Source organism: Lycorma delicatula, chromosome 5 (assembly GCF_047948215.1).
Source record: "Lycorma delicatula isolate Av1 chromosome 5, ASM4794821v1, whole genome shotgun sequence".
Taxonomy (NCBI): domain Eukaryota; kingdom Metazoa; phylum Arthropoda; class Insecta; order Hemiptera; family Fulgoridae; genus Lycorma; species Lycorma delicatula.
Genome location: NC_134459.1, coordinates 12255069 through 12276206, shown reverse-complemented (window position 1 = coordinate 12276206; position 21138 = coordinate 12255069). Strand labels below are relative to the sequence as shown.

The following is a 21138-nucleotide window of genomic DNA, read 5'->3' as shown; positions in this document are numbered from 1 at the left end:
TCAAAAAGAATGTTATAGCATAACAGCTATATTTTTAAAAAAGTCTGCTTATACAAATACAATGTTGTATGATGTATTACTTCACATAACATTATTTATTTATTTATTTATTCAACAAACTAAATTCAGAGATCAATTAAATAAAATGCCTACAAAAATTAAACTATAAACACACAAATTCAGTTTAGAAAGTATAGATACAGGTATATTATTTATTAATACGTACTCAAAATAAGAATAAAAAAGATTGATTTTTTTTAATAAATCTGTACAAGGAAGCTATAAAAATACAAATGAACATAAAAAAAACCAAATTACAGTGCAATAAGAAACTATGATACAAAAAAAGACTTTCTTTTACAATTATAAAAAAAAATTATCTTTAACTGCTATAAAATAATTAATTAACCAGTAAATAGTACTAATAATTAACTCTTTATCCATTTTTTTCTTCTAATAATCAAATTTTTTTGTACAGCAGTCTTCATCATTTTTCATTTCTTTACAGCACAGTGTTAAATAATTTCTAAGTTATTATAAACAAATTATAATATCACTCGATCTCTAACTGATCTTCCAATAAATAATCTTGACATCTAACAAACAATGAAGGCACATCCCACAGATTACAAATTTGTTGCTCTATTTTTTCTTTTTCTTCTTTGGATTTCAATAAAGTCTTCTTTAATGCACTTTCCAATTGTTTCAATTCTTGTAATTGAAGCATCATTGAAGTTCTTTCACTTAATGTTTTAGCCAGTCTTTTCTGTAGGAATTTTATTTCTTTTTCACGCACTGTAAAAAAAAAAAACAGTAGCAATAAAAAAAGAAAGAAAAGAAACCAATTCATTTTAACAATCTGACTGTTTTAGGGATCCATCTAAGTAATAATAGTAATTATATCATTATACAAAGTAGTCAAAGAAATGGGAAAAATTAATTTATTTTCTTCAGATTTAAGAACAATATGACATTTACAAATTACCTAATAAACATTAAATCTCAAAAATAACATTCTTCAAATGTCTATCTCTTGTGAGTATGAATTCTTGCAGCCTATTGGCGAGTTTCTCACAACCTTCTGCAACATTTTAACTGTAATGTTAATGATCTCTTCACTAATGTTCCTTTTAATTTCATCAATACTTTGAGATTTAATGATGCAGGTTCTATTACTTTTCAAAAAATCTTTATAAAAATTATCGCATATAACTAAATCTATAGATCAGGCTACTTGCCAAGGAATGTCTTCGTTTCATGAGATAACATAATTCCCAATCTCTGTTGTTGCTGCACAGCAACAACATGATTCGAGCATCAACTTGTTGAAACCAATGTGAGCCACTAAATCTTCTTATTAATTGATTAGTAAAAATGTTTTGATAATATTTATACATATTGAACTTTGAATATACAACAGATGTTCAATAATTAATGAGACAAATTGATTTGGAGAAAAAACAGTTCATTCAATATCAATGAAATTTTTTGAGGGTCAAATTGGCAACCTTGGAACACACTTAATCTGTTGTTCGATCATAATTAACTTAAAATAACCTCTTTTGTTGATTTCAGAATATCAGCTCTACTTGAAATGTGTATGCCAGAAGAGCAAAGTTCAGTGATAAGATTTTCACTATCAGGTGTGAAACTGGCAGAAATTTGAAACAGTATAGGGAAAAGTGTTTAAACTGCAGTACGTGTATAAGTGGATGAAACAGTTTAATTTGGACAGAACAAGTGTGACTGATCTCAATTGCTCTAGAGGACCAATTGCAGTTACGATTATCCTGCTGCAAAACCGCATGAATGATCTTATTTGTGAAAACAGGAGAGTAAAATTTCTCATATTGCTAGTTTAGCATTACACAAACTTAGTGTTGTAACCGTGCATTTAATCATTCATGAAGTGCTGAATTATTGCAAAACGTGTTCAAGATGCGTTCCAAGACAGCTAACTCAAGCCCATACAGACAAACCCAAGCCCATACAAATTGAGTTTGCCCATACAAACTCAAGCCATACCTGGATTCACATTTGTTCTGAGCTCAAAAAACGGTTTGAAATGTAAGGTAATCACTTTCTAGATAGTAAATAACCTGCGATGAAATGTGGACACACCATTTTGAGTCCATATCCAAATGGCAGAGGCTTGAGTGGAAACATCTGGATTCACCCACAAAAAAAAATTCAAAACTCACGCATCAGCTGGTGGTAAAGTGATGTTTATGGTCTTTTGGGACTCACAGGCCCAATTTTTAGTCACTATTTAGAAGAACAATGTACCGTCAACAGCAAGTACTATTCTAACATGCTCCAACTGAAAGTGAGCCCAGTAATAAAGAAAAACCATCAGGGCGCTTTCTCAAACGGTATGATTCTCTTGAACGACAATGCATGCCCCCAACTCACTCAGAGAATGAGAGAAACGCTCGAGAAGTTGGGCTGGGAGGTGTTGCCACATCCTCCTTACAGCTCAACCTTGTCCCGTCCAATTTTCATTTTTTGGATTGCTCAAAGACTTTTTACACAGCAAGAAGCTTGATGACAATGAAGTGGTCAAAAAAGCAACATGAATGGTTCGAATAACAGGATAGACTACTACACTGCAGGAAACAGAAAACTCACAGAATGGTGGGAACAATTGTTTAAATGTTGCCGAAGATTATGTTGAAAATTAGTTTCATTGTCATTGAATAATTTATTTTTTCACTACATCAGTTTGTCTTGTTACTTATTGAATGTCCCTTGTATCAATATGATCAAAACAGTTGTATGAACATTCTCTTTTCAAAGAAAAATGGTCTAACAATTCGCTGGAATAAGACAACACCAAATAACTAACTCTTCTATGTAGAAAAGTTACTTTCAATTTTCTAACTCTCAGTATTGGAATTTTTTTTTTTACAAAAGAATTTAAATAAACTTTGCTTAATCTGGCATGTATAGATTAAGAAGAAAAGTTTGGTTAATTTCAGTCTTACTTAAAACTAATTCACAAAGATTTGCAAAATTTCTTAAGTTATGAAGCTCCAATTCTTTAACAAACTGCAATTTATATTGGTTGAACTTCAAATCATTTGACAATATTGTTATGTTTGCATGTGACACATAAAGCAATTTTAATGATTTCAGCCCAATCATATTGGGCTTTAACATTTGCAACAATGCAAATACTGTTCTTGACTTACCACGAGGTTTTTTCTTTTGGGGCTGAGATTTTTCTTCAAAATTCCTAGCCCACTATTTATCATAGGGATATGGGATATGAGAAACAATCATGACAAGACAGATTAAAGCATCAGTAAACTCAATATGATTGACTTGGATGCAATCACCATTTTCAAATGATTTTACAGGGAAAGCACACTATATATTACTCCAGCACTCCATGTAAACCAATGGCAATAATATGGCTGTATGCAGTGGTACATGTAAAGATATATTTATACAAACACAGTCTTGTCAACATTATAAAGAAAATTTTCCATTTGTGTGGCCCAACCCATAGAAAATATTCACAGCTTTGCGAACTAGCTATTGTCAACAATCGCATGTTGAACTGAATGATAATTTGGCATCATAGTTGTGTTGCACCGAGTTGGTTATGTCCCTCAGGCCAGAAAGCGTTGTTGTTGTTTGTTGGCAATATCCTGTGGCGTTGTTCGTGAATGCTGATTGTAAGCTTCCTGCTCTGTGTAGTATCTAAGTTGGGTGAATCAGCTGCTGTGTTGCCAGATGGAAGGAAGAACAATTGTTTTAGATGCTGGGATGCAGGCCATTTCCCTCTAAGTGCAAGCACCCTGACCACTAGGTGCTTTGTTTCAACTTTGGCAAGGTCAGCCACAAAAGGTCCGAGTGCAAAGCACAAAGATGCACAGCCTGTGAAGCTACCAGCCACAGGACTGGTAATAAAGACTGCCATAAAAGTATAAAATAGAAGTCCTCCAAATCAATACAAACAGAAGCCAGAGGGTCTATGAATTTGTCTCACAGATCGCAAGATGGGAAAAAGCCAACTTCTGGGAAAAATAAAAAAAGAGAGCAAAGATGGGAAAAAGGCCACTGATAGGCAGTGGGTCTGCGATGTGGACAGCAGACCCACTGCCTATCAGCGCCACTGTTATCAAGGTTTCTGGTACCTTGCCGGTAATTCTCTCATGTACTGAACTGTCCCAATAGGTTCTCACTGGGGCAGCCCTTATCAGATTCACTGACAGCTTGTCACCCGAGGTGACAGCAAAGTCAGAACGAGCATTGACGAACACTGGAAAAGAGGCAATAAAGATTGCTTCATGCCTTTTCTTTCAAGATCAGCTTCAGCTTTTGCCAGAGAAAACCCAAGTGGTCATAGTGTCGGGTAGTGTCACGTAAGCTGACCCTAATTTCGTAAAATTGGTACCATGGTAGTCCACCCTACCCCTGCATTGAAATACCCCAGGATGTGGATAGACATGAATGCAACCAATTCAGGGGGCATGCAGAAATGTTGGTCAAAGCCAAAAATACTGGCCAAAATTGCGGAAGGGGGGTTCCCGCATATTAAAGCTGAGGGTCTTGTTAAATCTGTCGCCCTTAAAAGTACTGTATGGAGGCCCAGTTTGGTCCAACTAAGACAGGCAGCCTATGCAACTTTTAGCTGCTTGCACAGGGCTGTCAAGCTTGAAGCATGGGTCGCCAATGGACATACAAATGAAGACAAAAAACATGGGGTACTGTGATAATACCATAAGGTTGGCCCGGCATCCCATGCTGTAGAGGAGGAGGGGTTTTAGTGGACAGACCTGCAAGGGACAGTCCCACACTATTATGGAGTATGAGACTACATGATATCTATAAAAGTTTCCCCTCCTCTGACAAAAAAAAGAACTAATTAAATCTAGTTAATTAACAGCACCATCTTAAAGTACGATCAATTACTGGATTACAAGTCTGCTATAAACCTAATGTCAAAATAATAGAGAGAGAAGGCTTAGTAGGACTGTGATAAACTGTCACTATGACCCATCAGATCAACCCATTAGCAAATTTAAGAGTGAAAATAATAAAACAAGCAGATGTGTATAAGCTAAAATTAGAAAGATTTTCACATAAACAATACTTCAACACTATAAAAGAAATAATACCAGCTAGGTTTTTTGAATAAATTTTGTTTAACACAAACAGAAAACACAAAATATTAATGATTAATGTAAAATTTATATTAAAATAATATTTTGAAATAATGTCTGTTACCAGCAGCTAGGTGGAAGACATTGCTAATAGCATCAGTAACAGATGCTGGTTCTGATGATGAACGCAAAGGCTGTATCATCACTGGTACACCATCCAAACTAGATTCATCAAACGAATAACAGCTGCTACCATCTCTACTGGAATGTTGATCTAACTGTGATATGGACTGCAAAAAAGGACAAAATATTTCAGTCATAAAAACTTCAATTATCTTTATAAACAGTAACTCTTATATGAAAAAAATATAATTAAAACTAATAGTTCTATGAATGATGATAAACCTTAGTCATTTTGTACTGAATTTAACAATCAAGTCTATAATGAAATTGAATTAATAAAATGAAAATTTAAATAAAGTACTGAACAAAATTGACCATCATAATTGATTATGGAAACTTCACCAAGTAATCTTGTAAGTAATATTCTCAGAGATAGCAGACATCAGTGACTAATAATTTTTGAGGAGATCCTTTTAATTAATCTTTATTTTTTTGCAAATAATGTATATAAGGGGAAAAAGGAGTTTATTAAAAGCCAATGAAATTAGAAGTACTTAACACTACTGTGTAAAAGGCATGATGCTATGCAATAAGTAGTAATTCTGTTTCAGAGACAAACATTAGGCTTATAGATGCAGTAAAATGTAAAGTGATATATTATTTATACCGAGAGAGAGAGAGGCAGAGACTGAAAATGGTAGATGGTATCAGGAATGAAGTGGTGGTTATGGTTTCAAAATTAAATTTCCCTCTACTATACCTCTGCATTAACCCTATTTAAGAAAAATAGCATGTAGCATCATTTTTAAACAGAAGATTATTATACATACACTATCCTGCCGAGTAACTGCTGTATACATACAAACTAACAGATGTAATGTCAAAAGGTAAAGTTAAAACAGAAACTTGTTTAGCTAATTATGAAAACAATAAAGTATATACATATTCAATATACAGAACTAATATAAAAAGAGCTTAACATATACTTTTATTGATACCTAATAATACACTGAAGCTAATACTGTTAGGATACTATTACAGAAGAAAGAGATGAGATTTATTACACTTCATTAAATTTCAAAATCATACTACAAAGTGAATGAACAGAATCTAATAAGAAAACTACTTTACAAATATTACCTGAAAATGTTGCCGGCCATATAAATGTTCTTTTTTGTTATGAAGCGTAGTAAACCACTGATCACAAGCTCGGCAATAAAGTTCTTCATTATCTTCATCCTAAAATGAATTTAATTATTTTAAACTTCTTATCTGTATCATTATTCAAAAACCTTATCAATTTAGTCAGAAGGACATACGAGTGGAAAACACGAGAGCAATACTAAATAATTCCACTATCATATATTTTAACTAATCCTACACTATCATAAAACAAGAAAGTGTTTGCTAAACTTAACCCTTGCTAAATGAATTAAACAAAAGTTTGATTTTTATTCTGCTACACCCCATTGCATCACAATCAGTCTTATAAAAAAGATCTTGAATTCAGTAATTTTGACTAGACATGAGTAATTATGATATAGATTTATATCCTGAACTGACCTCAAATTGACTGACAATCTTCTTACCTAATTCACTGACAATCATATATATTGAGAAATATACATTTTTTAATAAGAGTATAACTACCACTTGAAACAAATAAGAAACTTCTGATAAATTAGTTTAAGTTTTAATAGTGAAAATTAGTTATGAATAAGTTTATGCATATTTATTTTCTGAAAAAGTGTTGAAAGAAAAAAAGAGTGTGTGGAAAGGATGTTGTTGTTTTGACACAAGAATCATCAATAACAAACATCCTGATGTGCAGAAAAATCTGTTAAAAAAAAGTATTGTAATGATGAATTTTTTTATTAATGAAATGAACAATTTTAATAAAATGCTAAAAAAAGAGCAGTTTGTACTTCATCACAAATGATTTTTTACTCCAATCAATCTTTTAATATAAATTGCTTTCCAGGGCTTACAAAAGTTTTTTTTTTAAGCAAACTAAAAACAATTACATTAGTGAAACAAAAGAAAAGGGCACATTATAAAGGTATGTGAAGTCTCTTCAACATCTCTTTATTAATGTACTAGCTGCAGGGCGTGCCTACAGCATGCCTCTACAGCTAGGCCCTCTGGGTGGGTTGCCCTGGCAAGCAGCATCTCAGAATGGGATTATTAATTGTCCAAAATTGATTACCTCTTGTGTAAAAATATTTTTATTTGAATGATGAAAATTGATATAACAAAAGTAACATTAGAAATTTAATTGTACTAATTACTAACGAATCAGGATTTTCCGCTAGTGATCGGTACATTCCGATGCCTACTTTTTGGTTATAGTTCATATCATTTTATGAAGAAAAACAATCATATAAATAAATAAAAAGTGTTAATATATAAAAAAGTTTATTATTACTACAGAGTGTATTTTATTTTAGCAACGGCAATCCTCACAGAATCGTGACAAACATTTAAAATAAAAACCACACATCACTTTTTTAACCCATTGGCAAGATGGATGGATAATGCCTGTATTAAATCTTAGTGAGTTGATATGCCAGAAGATGGGCATTGCCAGTCTTGATAATTAAAGATGTATTTCTTAACTACAAACAGATTTCGTTGTATAAACTGATTTACTATATATTCTTTAGTCTATGCACAGAAATGTTTTCCCTTGTGTACAATCATTTTATAACCTAATCTTTTATAACTGTGAGGCTTACCGTTCTGCTCACGTTTGCCCATTATATGATCATTTTGATGTGTTTATAGATAATTTTTTGAATGAATCTGTTAATGATAGTGTTCTAATTAGTGAATGTTCTATTAATGAAGATAGTAGTGATAATGGAAGTGAAATAAACGATTCTTCTAATGGAAACAAATCCAGTTGGGAGTGGAAACATGAAAAAAAATAACGTTTGTGAATTCCATTTACTGGTAATGTTGGAATCAATCCTATAATAATGAGTTGTCTCACTAATATAACTAAAAAAATTAGATGTAATCAATTTTTAAATGAAACTTTCTGGCACAAGTTGTTTTGGAATCAAACGCTTATGCTAGACTAAATAATAACAAATAAATGGATGAATGTAACTCCTGATGAACTAAAAGCTTATTTTTCTCCTATTATTATTGTCACAGTATAAAAAAATCAAAATTAAATAATTACTGGACAACCCACAAAATAATTGCCCATTTTTTTCTGAAACAATGGCCAGAGACAGATTCAAGCTTATTTCTAAAAATCTTTATTTATCTTCTTCTAATTATATGACAGATATGCAATAAAGTAAGGCCTATTATTGATTATTTAGTAAATAAATTTAAAAAAATGTATACTCCAAATAAAAATATATACTGATGAAAGCCTAATGGCTTTTTGTGGGAGGCTTTCTTATAATTAATTCAAACCTTCCAAACGGGCCTGTTTTGGTATAAAGATTTTTACAGTGTGTGACGCAGAAAACAGATATTAATATAATTTTAAAATATACATAGGTAAAGAAAATTTAGAAGCTACTGTAAGGAATTTTAGTGTTAGTGAATCAGTAATTTTACAATAATTATTTAATGATTTATTCAATGAAGGCCGGGTTCTGATGATGGACAATTGGTATTCTTCCCCAAACCTTTTGGTAAACTTTTAAGGCACGGTATATCTGCTGTTGGTACTGTAAAGAAAAATAGGAAAGATTTATGCTTAAATGTTAAAGACCAAATTGAAAAAAGGTGAGATCACATTTTCAACTCTGTAATAATTTGTGTTTCTCATGGAGACAGAAAAGGTGTAGTAATGCTTTCTTCCCTCCACGATTGTCCAGATTTTGTGAAAGTGGTTCCACAAAGGGAAAAGCAAAAACCACAAACCAGAGGTAGTGTTAAAACCAAATATTGTAACTATTACAACCAATTTACGTGTGGTGTAGACAGGCAAAAACAGAATTTTTTATTTTTTTTATTTGAAATTTGTTTATATGAGTCATTCACAATCTAGCTACTAGTAAAAAGCAAAACTTCACTGATTTTTGTCTAAATGTAGCAGAACAGCTTTTAGAAACTGTAACACTCCCTGAACACAATTGTGGGGTTGGAAGACCGTCCACATCAGGTGACAACACATTACACTTACAGGCCAAACAATGGGGTCATTTCATTGAAAAAATCCCAGCTACAACAAAATAGAAACCATGTAGAAAATATAGAGTTTGTGCAGGTAACAATAAACTCTCAGAAACAGTGTCAGTACAAAATGTGTTGTGCACCATTACATTTAGACAATTGTTTCAATAAGTACTAAACTGAATTAAATTATTAAAATTGTATATTATAAAAAAAACATAAATTTTAGGATTAAAAATGTCATTTTGTATGAGGTTTCATCAATTCGAAAATGTAAATAAAGCATTTTTTAATTTCCATTCCATTATTCTAGTAATAATATACATAGCATTAAAAGAATAGTTGTAAAAAAATATTAAGTCGAAAGCCAAAAAAAAGATCTAAAAATTCAGTAACCAATGGGTTAACATGATACCTGAGCTTTTCAATTTTATTTACATTTAAATTCTACAAACCAATAATACAAGCCGGCAAAATTTGGGTTGTGGAATAGTTTTTAACTTATGATAATTATAACATAGGAAACCCTCTGCTGTATTTTTAGTGCTGAATCTGAAAATAACCTTCATTTTTTCTTCAGGATTTTTCACAAATCACAAATTTAAATATATGTAACTAGTTAAATTGCAAAATGTGATACTATAAAATAGAAATATATATATATATTTTTTAAAATAAATTAATACAATATATTCACTTTTTTGGCATGCAGCAAGTACAAAAAAATTTAGGCTGTTCCATGAGCTTGAAGGTTCACTTCCTAAATTCACATGTGGACTATTTTCCTGAAAATTTGGGTGTCATTAGCAAAGAGATGGGAGAGAGATTTCATCTGGACATGAATGAAATGAAAAGGAGGTATCAAGGAAAATGGACTATTACAATGATAGCAGACTATTGCTGAATGTTACAAGATGAATCCTATAGAGAACATAGAAGGAGAAGCGTGAAGCAGAGTATAAGCCATCCAAAGAAACTTTTGACACATGGAATTGACACATTATGGGTGGGTGAAGAGGGGGTCACCCACCCATAATGTGTGGGGGAATGGGTTCCAAAGGCACGATCTACCTCACAAAAAATAATTAAATAAATAAAAATAATTTAATTAAAAAATGCACTTTAACAGAAATAGGCTTATTTTGTGGCAATTTTCATTGGAAATTAGGGGTCAATGACCCCTCCTGCCAGTCTCTTCAGACCTCTCAACTGTTTAGCTCTAAGAATGCATAGTATAAGCCAAAACAGTAAATATATTACTTTGTTATAAAGAAAATGTTTTATAAAATATCTTATTTTATCACATTTTTATAAATTTTGAAATTTGCAAAAAATCCCGACATGATGGAAAATTTTCAGATTCAGCACTAAAAATACAAAAGAATCAATTATCAAAAACTAAGAAATAGAACCATCGCAGGCTTGTATAATAATTTAATTCTTAAATATTTATTTTTTCTCTTTTAAATTATAAAAGAAACATAATTTAATAATAACTAAATAACAATATTTTAATTATTTAAATAATTGTTTAATTTAAATAAAAAGTACATGGAGGTGGCAGTTAATAAAAATTGATACTTTTCTAATATGCAACATTAAAAAAAATCCTTTAAAAATAAAAGTGTTAAAAAACTGTATTTACATCTAATTCATCAGTGGCATCAACATCTGATTCTTCTGTTCCATTAGCTTGTAAACCTTAAAAAAATAACAAAAATATAACATGAAGCAAGAGTGAAATAAACATTTTCAAAACAATTCTTTTAAATTATTAATTAATAAGTAAGTTTTACCTTTATAAAAATAAACAATCAATTGATCAAAGATTTTGATAAGTTCCAAAATCTTACATTTTCATAAAGGGGAATTATTAAAAAAAAAAAGAATCGTACTTGAAAAATAAAACGAGGTTAAAATATTATTACATTATTTCTCTGAAATTACATCTCATTAACTAGAAAAATAAACATATTCAACATCAAGCTTTGATGAGTCGCTTAACTATTATTATTTCTTAACTTCCTGTCATCAGAATTAAATGATCTTAAAATCATTTACAATGTAAACTTTTATTATAAACACAAAATAACCATAAAAAAAATAAAGTAAAATAAATTTACTTCTCTTGAAATTGTAATAAACAGATGCCGGTAGATAAGTTTATCTATTACACTACTACCTGTAAGGAGAAAAATATAATGTATATCCCATTCATTTCTGAAAAAAAAATAATTTTATAAATCAGTCAACAGTTAAGTGATTGGTACAACAGCGCCTGTAAACCTAGGACAAAGATTTTTAATATGATTTTATTCATTTATTTATATTTGCGTTACTTATTAATTTTTTAAATCAGTTTTTACCAATGTACCAGTTTTAAACTATGTATTCTAGTAGAGCCCAAATCAAAATAAATGAAACTTTCCTGTATATACAATAATTACAATACAAAATAGTAAGTCACTAGCATACTAGTAGGTAGGAGTAAATTTGTGATCTATTAACTTTTTTAATTATAGGCAAATATCAGAATACAAAGAAAAATCAAATTAAGAATATAGACAATCAGGTTTAACATAACAGAGATCAAAAACATTATTTATTTATTGAAAATACCAATCTTTTAAAATTGATAATCATTAAACTCAAGTGAAAATAAAATTTATAAAATAATACGTTTAGAATCTTGTCCACATTTGAAGGCCTACATGTAATAGGTGACAGGCACTAATCAATTTACCTTTTTTGATATTTCCAGACCATAGTATTAATCATACCACTACTTAGAGTTTTATAAGTATAAATAAGAAACATTCTTTGCTGCCCAGATTATATTTTAAAGGCACTGACAACAAATATACAGATTATACAAAATTGCATTTTAGTAAAAAATATATCTGCCGATTACCGATTATAACTATTTATGCAACGGAATTGAGAGATGTGCATCTATGATGTAATGGGAAAATTAAATGGACACATCATTGTAATACACATGGGTACTTACATATTAACGCCACCGCAGCTACAGCTTTATTTAAAAACCAAGTAGTCAATCGGATTTTGGTGGAAAATGGACCGATATAGAGTTTAACATAGATCCAAAACAGTCTCTTTATTAATTTTAATAAATGGTTATTTATATTTATTTATTTTATAAATATAATTTAACCAAACTTAACCTACGCTCACTAACCTTGACTAATTAACAGGAGTGTTTTGATTATTTAAATAATAAATAATTGCAATAATTACTGAATTTATTAAATATATACTCAAAAAATGACGGTGCTAATTAGTCAAGGTTAGCGAGCGAAGCAAGTGGTAGGTTAAATTATGTTTATAAAATAAATAAATATAAATAACCGTTTATTAAAATTAATAAAGAGACTGTTCATTTTCCACCGAAATCCGATTGACTATTTTGTTTTTAAATAAAGCTGTAGCTGCGGTGGCGTTAATACCTAAATATCTACACATGTTCCAGATGTAAGTTATTTTATTATTTATTTTAAGCAAATGTAACATGAGATGATGATACTCCCTTTATTATCGACATTTCACTGGGCAGAATTCTGTGTTTTACAATGTTTAAAAACATTTACCAACTATATAGACAGTGTATTTTAATGAAAAGAGATAATATAAATATTGAAAAACTGTCTCTCATCGAGTGGTGAAAAATAAATAAAAAATTGTAGGTAAAATAAAAATAAAATACACACAGGCACACGCACACCCACACAATTGTTTTATATATATAAAAAAAGTAATGCAGTAATAATAAAATGTTCTTTGTTGTATAAAATATGGGATGATGCTGGAGGAATGGGAAGTTATTTGTTTGGGAACATATTCTAGGGCTTCAAATAAGGAAAAGAAGTTCACACAAACATATGACTGAAAACCCTTTGCTATCTCCTGTAGTTTTCATGATATACAACGTAAAACAGAAAAATTTGGTGGCAAAACATTTTTAAGTTTGAAGTACAATAACTTTGTTAAATGACTAATAAATGTGTGGATTTAATTACAAAAACTTGTAGAGAAATGATGTAATAAAGTCAATGAAAAACACACAAAAATCAACTTTTATTATTAAAAACTAAACAGAATAAAACTTAACAAAAAAACTTTATAATTTGTAAAAATTAAAAAAAGCTGTTTTTAATACAATAAATTAACACCTTTGAAAATAAAAATACTTTTGATTTACTTTAAAAAAAAAATACTCATTGTAGTTTATATTTATTAATTTACTATTAATGAAAATTCCACCACTGACATCAACATACTGTTCAACTCTTTCCTTACATTTTCTCCAGCCAACCTAATGATATATTTTTTACATTCATTGATAAGGGCAGCCGCGCAGCTGCAACTGATGCAAGTCATCAGTTCATCATGTGTGTCTACTTTTTGCTTGTATACCTCACATTTCATCCTTCCCCATAAACAGTAATCTAAGAAAGTAAGGTTCAGCGATCTAGGTGGTCAATTTAACAGCCATCTACCATTATCCATTTTACCAGTAATCTTTCTTTTTTTGTGTTATTTCATTTATAAAAGTTGTTGGTGCTCCATCAGTTGATAGTACATTTTGATTTGCTTTGTCAATGAGATTTCCAAACACTGTAAAATTCATTGTTTAAAAATTTCACATAATATCTCACCGTGACATATTCTAGTATTAAAGAGCCTATTAATTGGTTATCGATCATGTCACACCAAATGTTCACTGAAAATTATAGATGAAAAGTTGATTCAACTACAGCATGTGGATTTTCTTCAGACCACTGATGCGAATTCTGTGCTGTTTATGTCATATCAGTAAAAGTAGCTTTGTCTGAAAATAGGTTGTCCAAACTACAGTCGTCAGGAAGGGCACCAAGCTGGAGGCGTTGAACTTTCTGAATACGATAAGGATGCAGTCTGTGAGCATGTAATTCCCACACACTTTATTTTGTGGAATGCCAAGTTGTGTAGAAATTCTTCACAAGCTCATTATAGGACTAAATTTAAAAGAAACAATCAACGGCATGGATGAAGTCCTATGCAAGAAATACCGCATGAAAATAAACAAGAACAAAACGAAAGTAATGAAATATAGTAGAAATAATGAAGATGGACCACTGAATGTGAAAATAGGAAGAGAAAAGATTATGGAGGTAGAAGAATTTTGTTATTTGGGAAGTAGAATTACTAAAGATGGACGAAGCAGGAGTGACATAAAATGCTGAATAACACAGGCGAAATGAGCTTTCAGTCAGAAATATAATTTGTTTACATCAAAAATTAATTTAAATGTCAGGAAAAGATTTCTGAAGGTATATGTTTGGAGTGTCGCTTTATATGGAAGTAAAACTTGGACGATCAGAGTACCTGAGAAGAAAAGATTAGCTCTTGAAATGTGGTGCTACAGGAAAATGTTAAAAATCAGATGGGTGGATAAAGTGACATATGAAGAGGTGTTGCAGAAAATTGATGAGGAAAGAAGCATTTGGAAAAATATAGTTAAAAGAAGAGACAGACTTATAGGTACATATTAAGGCATCTTGGAATAGTTGCTTTAATAGTAGAGGGACAGGTAGAAAAAAAAATTGTGCAGGCAGGCAACGTTTGGAATATGTAAAACAAACTGTTACAGATGTAGGATGTAGGGGCTATACTGAAATGAAATGACTAGCATAGAGCTGCATCAAACCAGTCAAATGACTGAAAACAAAAAAAAAACCGTTAGAACTAAGCTGTACCACCTTAAGAACATTTTCCCTTTCATCACCATGTACCAGTGACATTCATGAAACAAGCACTGGGAATCGTACCATTCTCATAAAGATTAAAAATTCTACAAAAATACTATATGGTATGGAACTACTCATCCAGGATACCTACATCGATAATCTTCCACTGCAGCTGAAACACTTCCATCACAAAAATCACATCAGCATATTCTGCACAAGTGAAGAGATGCAACATTTTACAATGCAAAGAAGACAAAATGAAATTTCACTTTTTTAAATTTAGATTTGATTGTAAAAATCTTAAAGTTTAGAGTACAAGAAACACAAAAACACCCCATAATTTAATTCTCAAAAATAATTAAGCACAATCAAAATGATGTCAAAAATAACTACTGAATGTATTATATGTTTACTATTAACATATAATCACAATTTTATGAAAACAATGATATTCAAATATCATTGAAAAATATTCAAATTAATTTTATGATACAGTTAGTATTGCCAACCTAATTTTTCAAAGATCTAGATTTATTGTAATAAAACAGCCACTTTTAATTTTTACAAATTCAAAATATTTCTCTATTACGTTTTGTTTTAAATACAAGTTGATTTGTTGGTTTTTCACAAACATTATATCAATTTCCTCAGAATTAAATTTTCATAATGTAGTTATGAATTACAATTTCATAGTAAAATTCAAGCACTGATTTAAGTTATTGTACTTCAAAACTAAAAATATGTTTTTTATCATCAAATTTTTCTGTTTAACATTGGTATCATGAAAATTATGGGAGATACAGTTCTGGAATCTGTTTTATTTAATTTTCATCAGGTCAAAAAACATTAGAAACCATAAAGTTTACTCCTTATATAACGCCTTAAAAATTTTGATATAATCTATTTCACTGGGGAAACTGAAACTCATACAAAATTTTTTGCTAACTGTAATTCAATAAAGCATTTTTGGACATGTTTGTATGAACATTTTTCCTATTTCTAGCTCTAGAATCAGTTCCTTAATTATTTACCTTTCCTCCAGAATCATCCTGTACGTACATTTACTCACAAAGTAGTTTAAAAAATTTCAGAATACCTTTATTTGGGAAAGACTGAATCCATTAAAAAGTTTTACATTATATTTTCTCGAAATAGTTTCCTTGATAGCTTCACACTTTTGCTCCTTGAAGCAGCTGAGAAGAAACCTTTTCAGCTACTTCACTGTACTATGAACATCAATGCTAATGTGAAAATGACCTGCACAGAAAACTTCTGGATTTATAAACTTATGTTTACTTCGATTCTCCATCGTCATCTTTTCCACACTGTTAACTCTCTAACACAACTTCTGAAGCAAAATGAAAAAAATCTGATACTTGTAAATCGTTAAACGATGAACATTTTGAACTAAGTAGACTTTACAATAATACTACACCAACACAGCTGAAAAAATTTCATGCCAGCCAAATGATATCACAAATGCTCCAACTTTTGAAACAATTTCTTTGTTAATATTATTATTATAATTATTAATATTATTTGAAACATCTCAATTCCCCCCCCCCCCCAACCCGAGGAGAGAAGATCCCGCCTCGTAGCGTGTCAGGTCGCTACACCACCCCTTCCGTTCCATTATTATTTGAAACAGAAGAAACCAGTTTGAGGAACCTTTTAAAGTTACTTCATATTTAACTGACATACACAGAAGTTATAATAGAATATAAATATACTAGCCAGTCAGGGCACATTTTGCTCACCTAACCGTCTGGCCAGGGGGTTCCACCCTCTGGCCCCCCCGATGCATTCGTTATCCTCATGGTTGAGAGAATATTAAAAATCAACCCCAAGGAGGCTAAGGCCTCAATCTACGACTTCAAACCTTCCCTGGGATAACACGAATGTATCCTGAAAATTTGAAAGTAATCGGTCAGTTAGTTCTCGCGTGATGCTGTTGCAAACAAAGACAGATCTACAAACTTTTGAATTTATATACAGGTGATTCAAAGAAACGGGAAATTTTGAAAGTTGTGTTGGTAGCCATGAGCGATTGGTACCACTTGATAAGTGGCACCAGCCTCTCTAACCTAACCTGTCATTTAGTTGTCATGGATCCTTGGAGTGGTGCGCAATGTGCATTTACTATCAAAGTGTTTTACAAAAACAATGACAGTGTGGAGGGAGCGCGTAGAGAATTTCGCCGTCATTTTAATCTGGGACGGCACGACCGTGTTCCATCAGCACATGCAATTGAAACATGGATATCTAATTTTGAGGAAACTGGTTCAGCAATGAAAAACAAACCTCCAGGCCGTGAGTGAACCGTCCGTACACCACAGAATGTTCAAGCTTTACAAGATGCTGTCACACAAAGTCCACATCGGTCAATCCATCGTCTCTCAGCATCTTTACAATTGCATAGTTCAAGTGTTCGAAGAATGTTAGTGAAAGACTTGCAATACCATCCATACCAGTTGCAGATCGTCTAGGAACTGAAACTGAACGATGCAGTTGTGCGAGCACAATTCTGTAATGTAATGCTTCAGAAGATAAATGATAACGAAGACTTTGTTCACGAACTGAGCAGATACTGGGCACAAGAAAATCCTACGCAGCTACACCATTGTCCGTTGCACAGCCAACGGACGCTGGTGTGCTATGTCATCTTAGTGTTATAGGCCCTTATTTTTTTGAGGATGACAACGGTCTTGCGATTACAGTGACATCGGCTCGTTACATAGCCATGCTTGAAACCTTTGTTGTGGAACAACAAAAGAGATTTCCACCAATTCTTAACACAGCCTGGTTTCAACAAGACGGAGCAACGTCACATACTGCACGAATATCTATGGCAGCTGTACGCCGATTGTTTGGACGTGTCATTTCACAAAATGGTGACATTAGATGGCCTCCCAGATTGCCTGATCTCTCAGCTTGCGATTACTTTTTGTGGGGTCACCTTAAAAGCAAAGTGTTCCACAGTAGACCTGCTACAACGGAAGAACTGAAGGCAAAGATCCGAGAAGCAATTGCGGAAAATCCAGTTGAGATGTTACGTCAAACCATGAACAATTTAACGAAGAGACTTTGTGAGTGTTTACGTAGAAGAGGAAGTCACCTGCAAGATGTCATCTTTAAAAAATAAATTAAAATGTATGTATCCACAAATGGCAACATTTGTACAATTACATAAAATAAAATTCATTTTCTAAATAAAATTTTTCATTAACGTTATTTAATTTTTTAAATTTCCCGTTTCTTTGAATCACCTGTATAAAGACATATATATATAAAATCTGTTTTTAATTCAATCTCATATGATTAAACATAAAAATGAGTACTTTTTATCCGTTTCCGACGTAGATATGACTGATATGCTTCAGACTTTCGATAGATACGCAGCTCTTCTCTATATCTCTTCTTATCTAATTCAGCTCGTTCAAGATAGTCTCTTTTTTCTTCTAAGCTAAGCTTACTCCATTCATTACCTAATAATTTGGTCACCTGAAAAATGATAACAACAGTAAGATAAATATTACAAAGAATAAATGGTAAAAGATAAAAATACAGATACTACCATACACTATAGTAAACAATTTAATTACCTTAATCTAAGAAATAAATTTACCAAAAATGTTAAAAAATATATTTCCTTTTGTAATATTTTTATTGTAAAAATGATTAAATGTAACTAGATGAATTTAGTAACAACTTTATAATAAAAATGTACTTTTTACTATAACCTTAGAATTTTAATTAAGTGTGAAAATTTAAGCAAACATCTTTCTAAAAAATAATTTCATTATTTTAAACACTCGCTTTCATGCAGTAAAATAAATAAATTGGAAAATAAAACCATCTTAATTCAACTAATTTTTTATACAACGATGAAAACCAAATATCCATTTAGTTTAATCCATTTTGATTTTAAAAAAAAACAATATCCAAAAAATCAAAAGAAAATCAATGATTAAAAGTGAAGTTAGTAACAACACACTTAAACTCCAAAATTGCTGTTTGAATTTTCACAATAACAGGTATCAAATAACTTATTTCAATCTTTTGTAGTAAATGAGTGAAATTGCTCTTCATTGTAATGAAGACTCTTACACTCTTGTAACAGTGTACACAGTTATACACTCTTGTAAGAATGTATATTTATAGAAAACTGAAAATTTATATTTAAATTTAATATAATGGCTGTCAGGGTATATTTGGGCAGAGTTTGTTGGAATTAAACAATTACATTTTTGGTATTTCCTGATAGTGAATATTTCTGTAGTATATATGGTGGAATTTGTAGAAACTATAAATAAATAACAATCCAAGGAACATTTCTATTTACTTCTGCATAGCTAAGGTGTAGTATTCTATAAAGTTTAAATTTCTATTTTTGGTGTCTGCTCCTTTTGTTTTTGGTTACAAGCATGTTTCCATTATAGTGAGTGTGGTTATTCTTCATTTTTGAAATTACAATTTTTGTATTTGTTTTTTTTCCCAATATTTTGTGACTAAAAATAATGCCAATTTAAAAAAATAGTTTTTTTGGCTAAAAAAAAAAGATGGTTATATAACATGTGAAAAATAACATTAAAATGACATAATAGTCACAATCTTTTCTTTAATTTTTTATGATTTGTAAACATATCATAGGAACATCACAAACAGCGGATAATATTGATTAAAAAAAAGTCTATACTGTATTATTATATATATAATCATATAATCATTCTATCAGTTGTATAACAATGTAAATCTTATAATTCTTTGTGGATTTTTGAAAAATTGGTTTTTATTTATGGTATTTCAAGTAAACAGAACAGTAGGAACAACTTAAAAAATACAGAAACCCCAAAAACACACCCAAAAACATCCTACTCTGTAATTTAAATCTACATCGTTTATCAACAAAATTACAATCCAATAAAACAACAGTGAAGCTGAAATGAAATAATATTCATTCTTTGATATAAAACTTACTGAAATTTTATTAATGTTATTAATGCTTCATTTTTTACAAGAATATTTTTAAATATATAGACATTATTATATGTGTAGTGTGTCAATATTAGTTTGTATAAATATCACTGATTTTTAAAATGATAATATGCAGAGAATTAAATACCACAATACTTCATATTAAATAAAAAAATATTGCATTTCTTACCTTACACTCAGACTACTCCCAATTTTACAGATACGGTTGTATTTTTAAGTGGTGTTCATGAATTAATAAAATATTTTGGAGTTTTACAGTGTAAATTTATTTTTTAGGATTTAGTAATTCTGTAGGATTTTACAATAAATTTTTTCTTAGTTTGTTATATTTTATTAATCTTGGAATGTATTATGTATTTTGAACATGTTTAATGTTTCATTAATCAAAATGTTCTGAAAATGGACTAATTGCAACCGGCAGAGTACAACTCTTTGACGAACACATCATTTTATCAACCTCCTAAATCCTTCTAGTAAATTATTCATTAAGATGTAAATAATAAAAATTTTAATAACCTCAGGAAATGGCATATCCTTGAACAGTTTCCTTTTTTCATTAAGATACAGAACATAACCTGTAGAAGGAGCCTTTGGTGGTCTATTTTCCAGCAGCTCAGGTTTTCTTTTACGTCCTTTGGGCCACCCACCTTTCTTTTTCACCTAAAAATAAAGATTACAGTCCTCAGTAAAATTAAAATAGTTTAATATAATGTCTTTTTATTTTTGAAGTAAAATCAATTAAATAGATACTTTTAATAATTAAAAGAAATAATGAAACTCTGAACAAAACAATAACATAAATTATAATAAAAAAGATCACAGAAATTTGTACAAAAAAAAGTGGTTACTACATTTTGGTTAGCTGATTTGCCAGTAACAGAAACATAAAAAAGAAAAAAAAAACACAAGTAAAAAAAAGTGAATTGGAAATTATTAATACAGATTCTACAGTTACAGGTTAATACTTCAATTGCTTTTAATTTATCTACAATAATAATTTATCTATTCTCAAAGCAACTACAGGC

The 21138-nt window shown here is 30.6% G+C and overlaps 1 protein-coding gene across 1 annotated transcript in view; it reads right to left on the bottom strand.

Annotated features, from left to right (window-relative positions):
* Window positions 1–218: 218 nt before the first annotated feature.
* Window positions 219–21138, bottom strand: part of LOC142324725 (uncharacterized) — a 33011-nt gene continuing 12091 nt past the window's right edge. Inside the window, exons 4-9 of the mRNA XM_075365644.1 lie at window positions 20630–20773; window positions 18457–18619; window positions 11017–11072; window positions 6375–6473; window positions 5236–5401; window positions 219–795 (exon numbers count right to left, since the gene is read on the bottom strand). Coding sequence (XP_075221759.1) covers window positions 554–795; window positions 5236–5401; window positions 6375–6473; window positions 11017–11072; window positions 18457–18619; window positions 20630–20773 — 870 coding nt within the window. The 3' untranslated portion in view covers window positions 219–553. The remainder of the gene's footprint in view (window positions 796–5235; window positions 5402–6374; window positions 6474–11016; window positions 11073–18456; window positions 18620–20629; window positions 20774–21138) is intronic.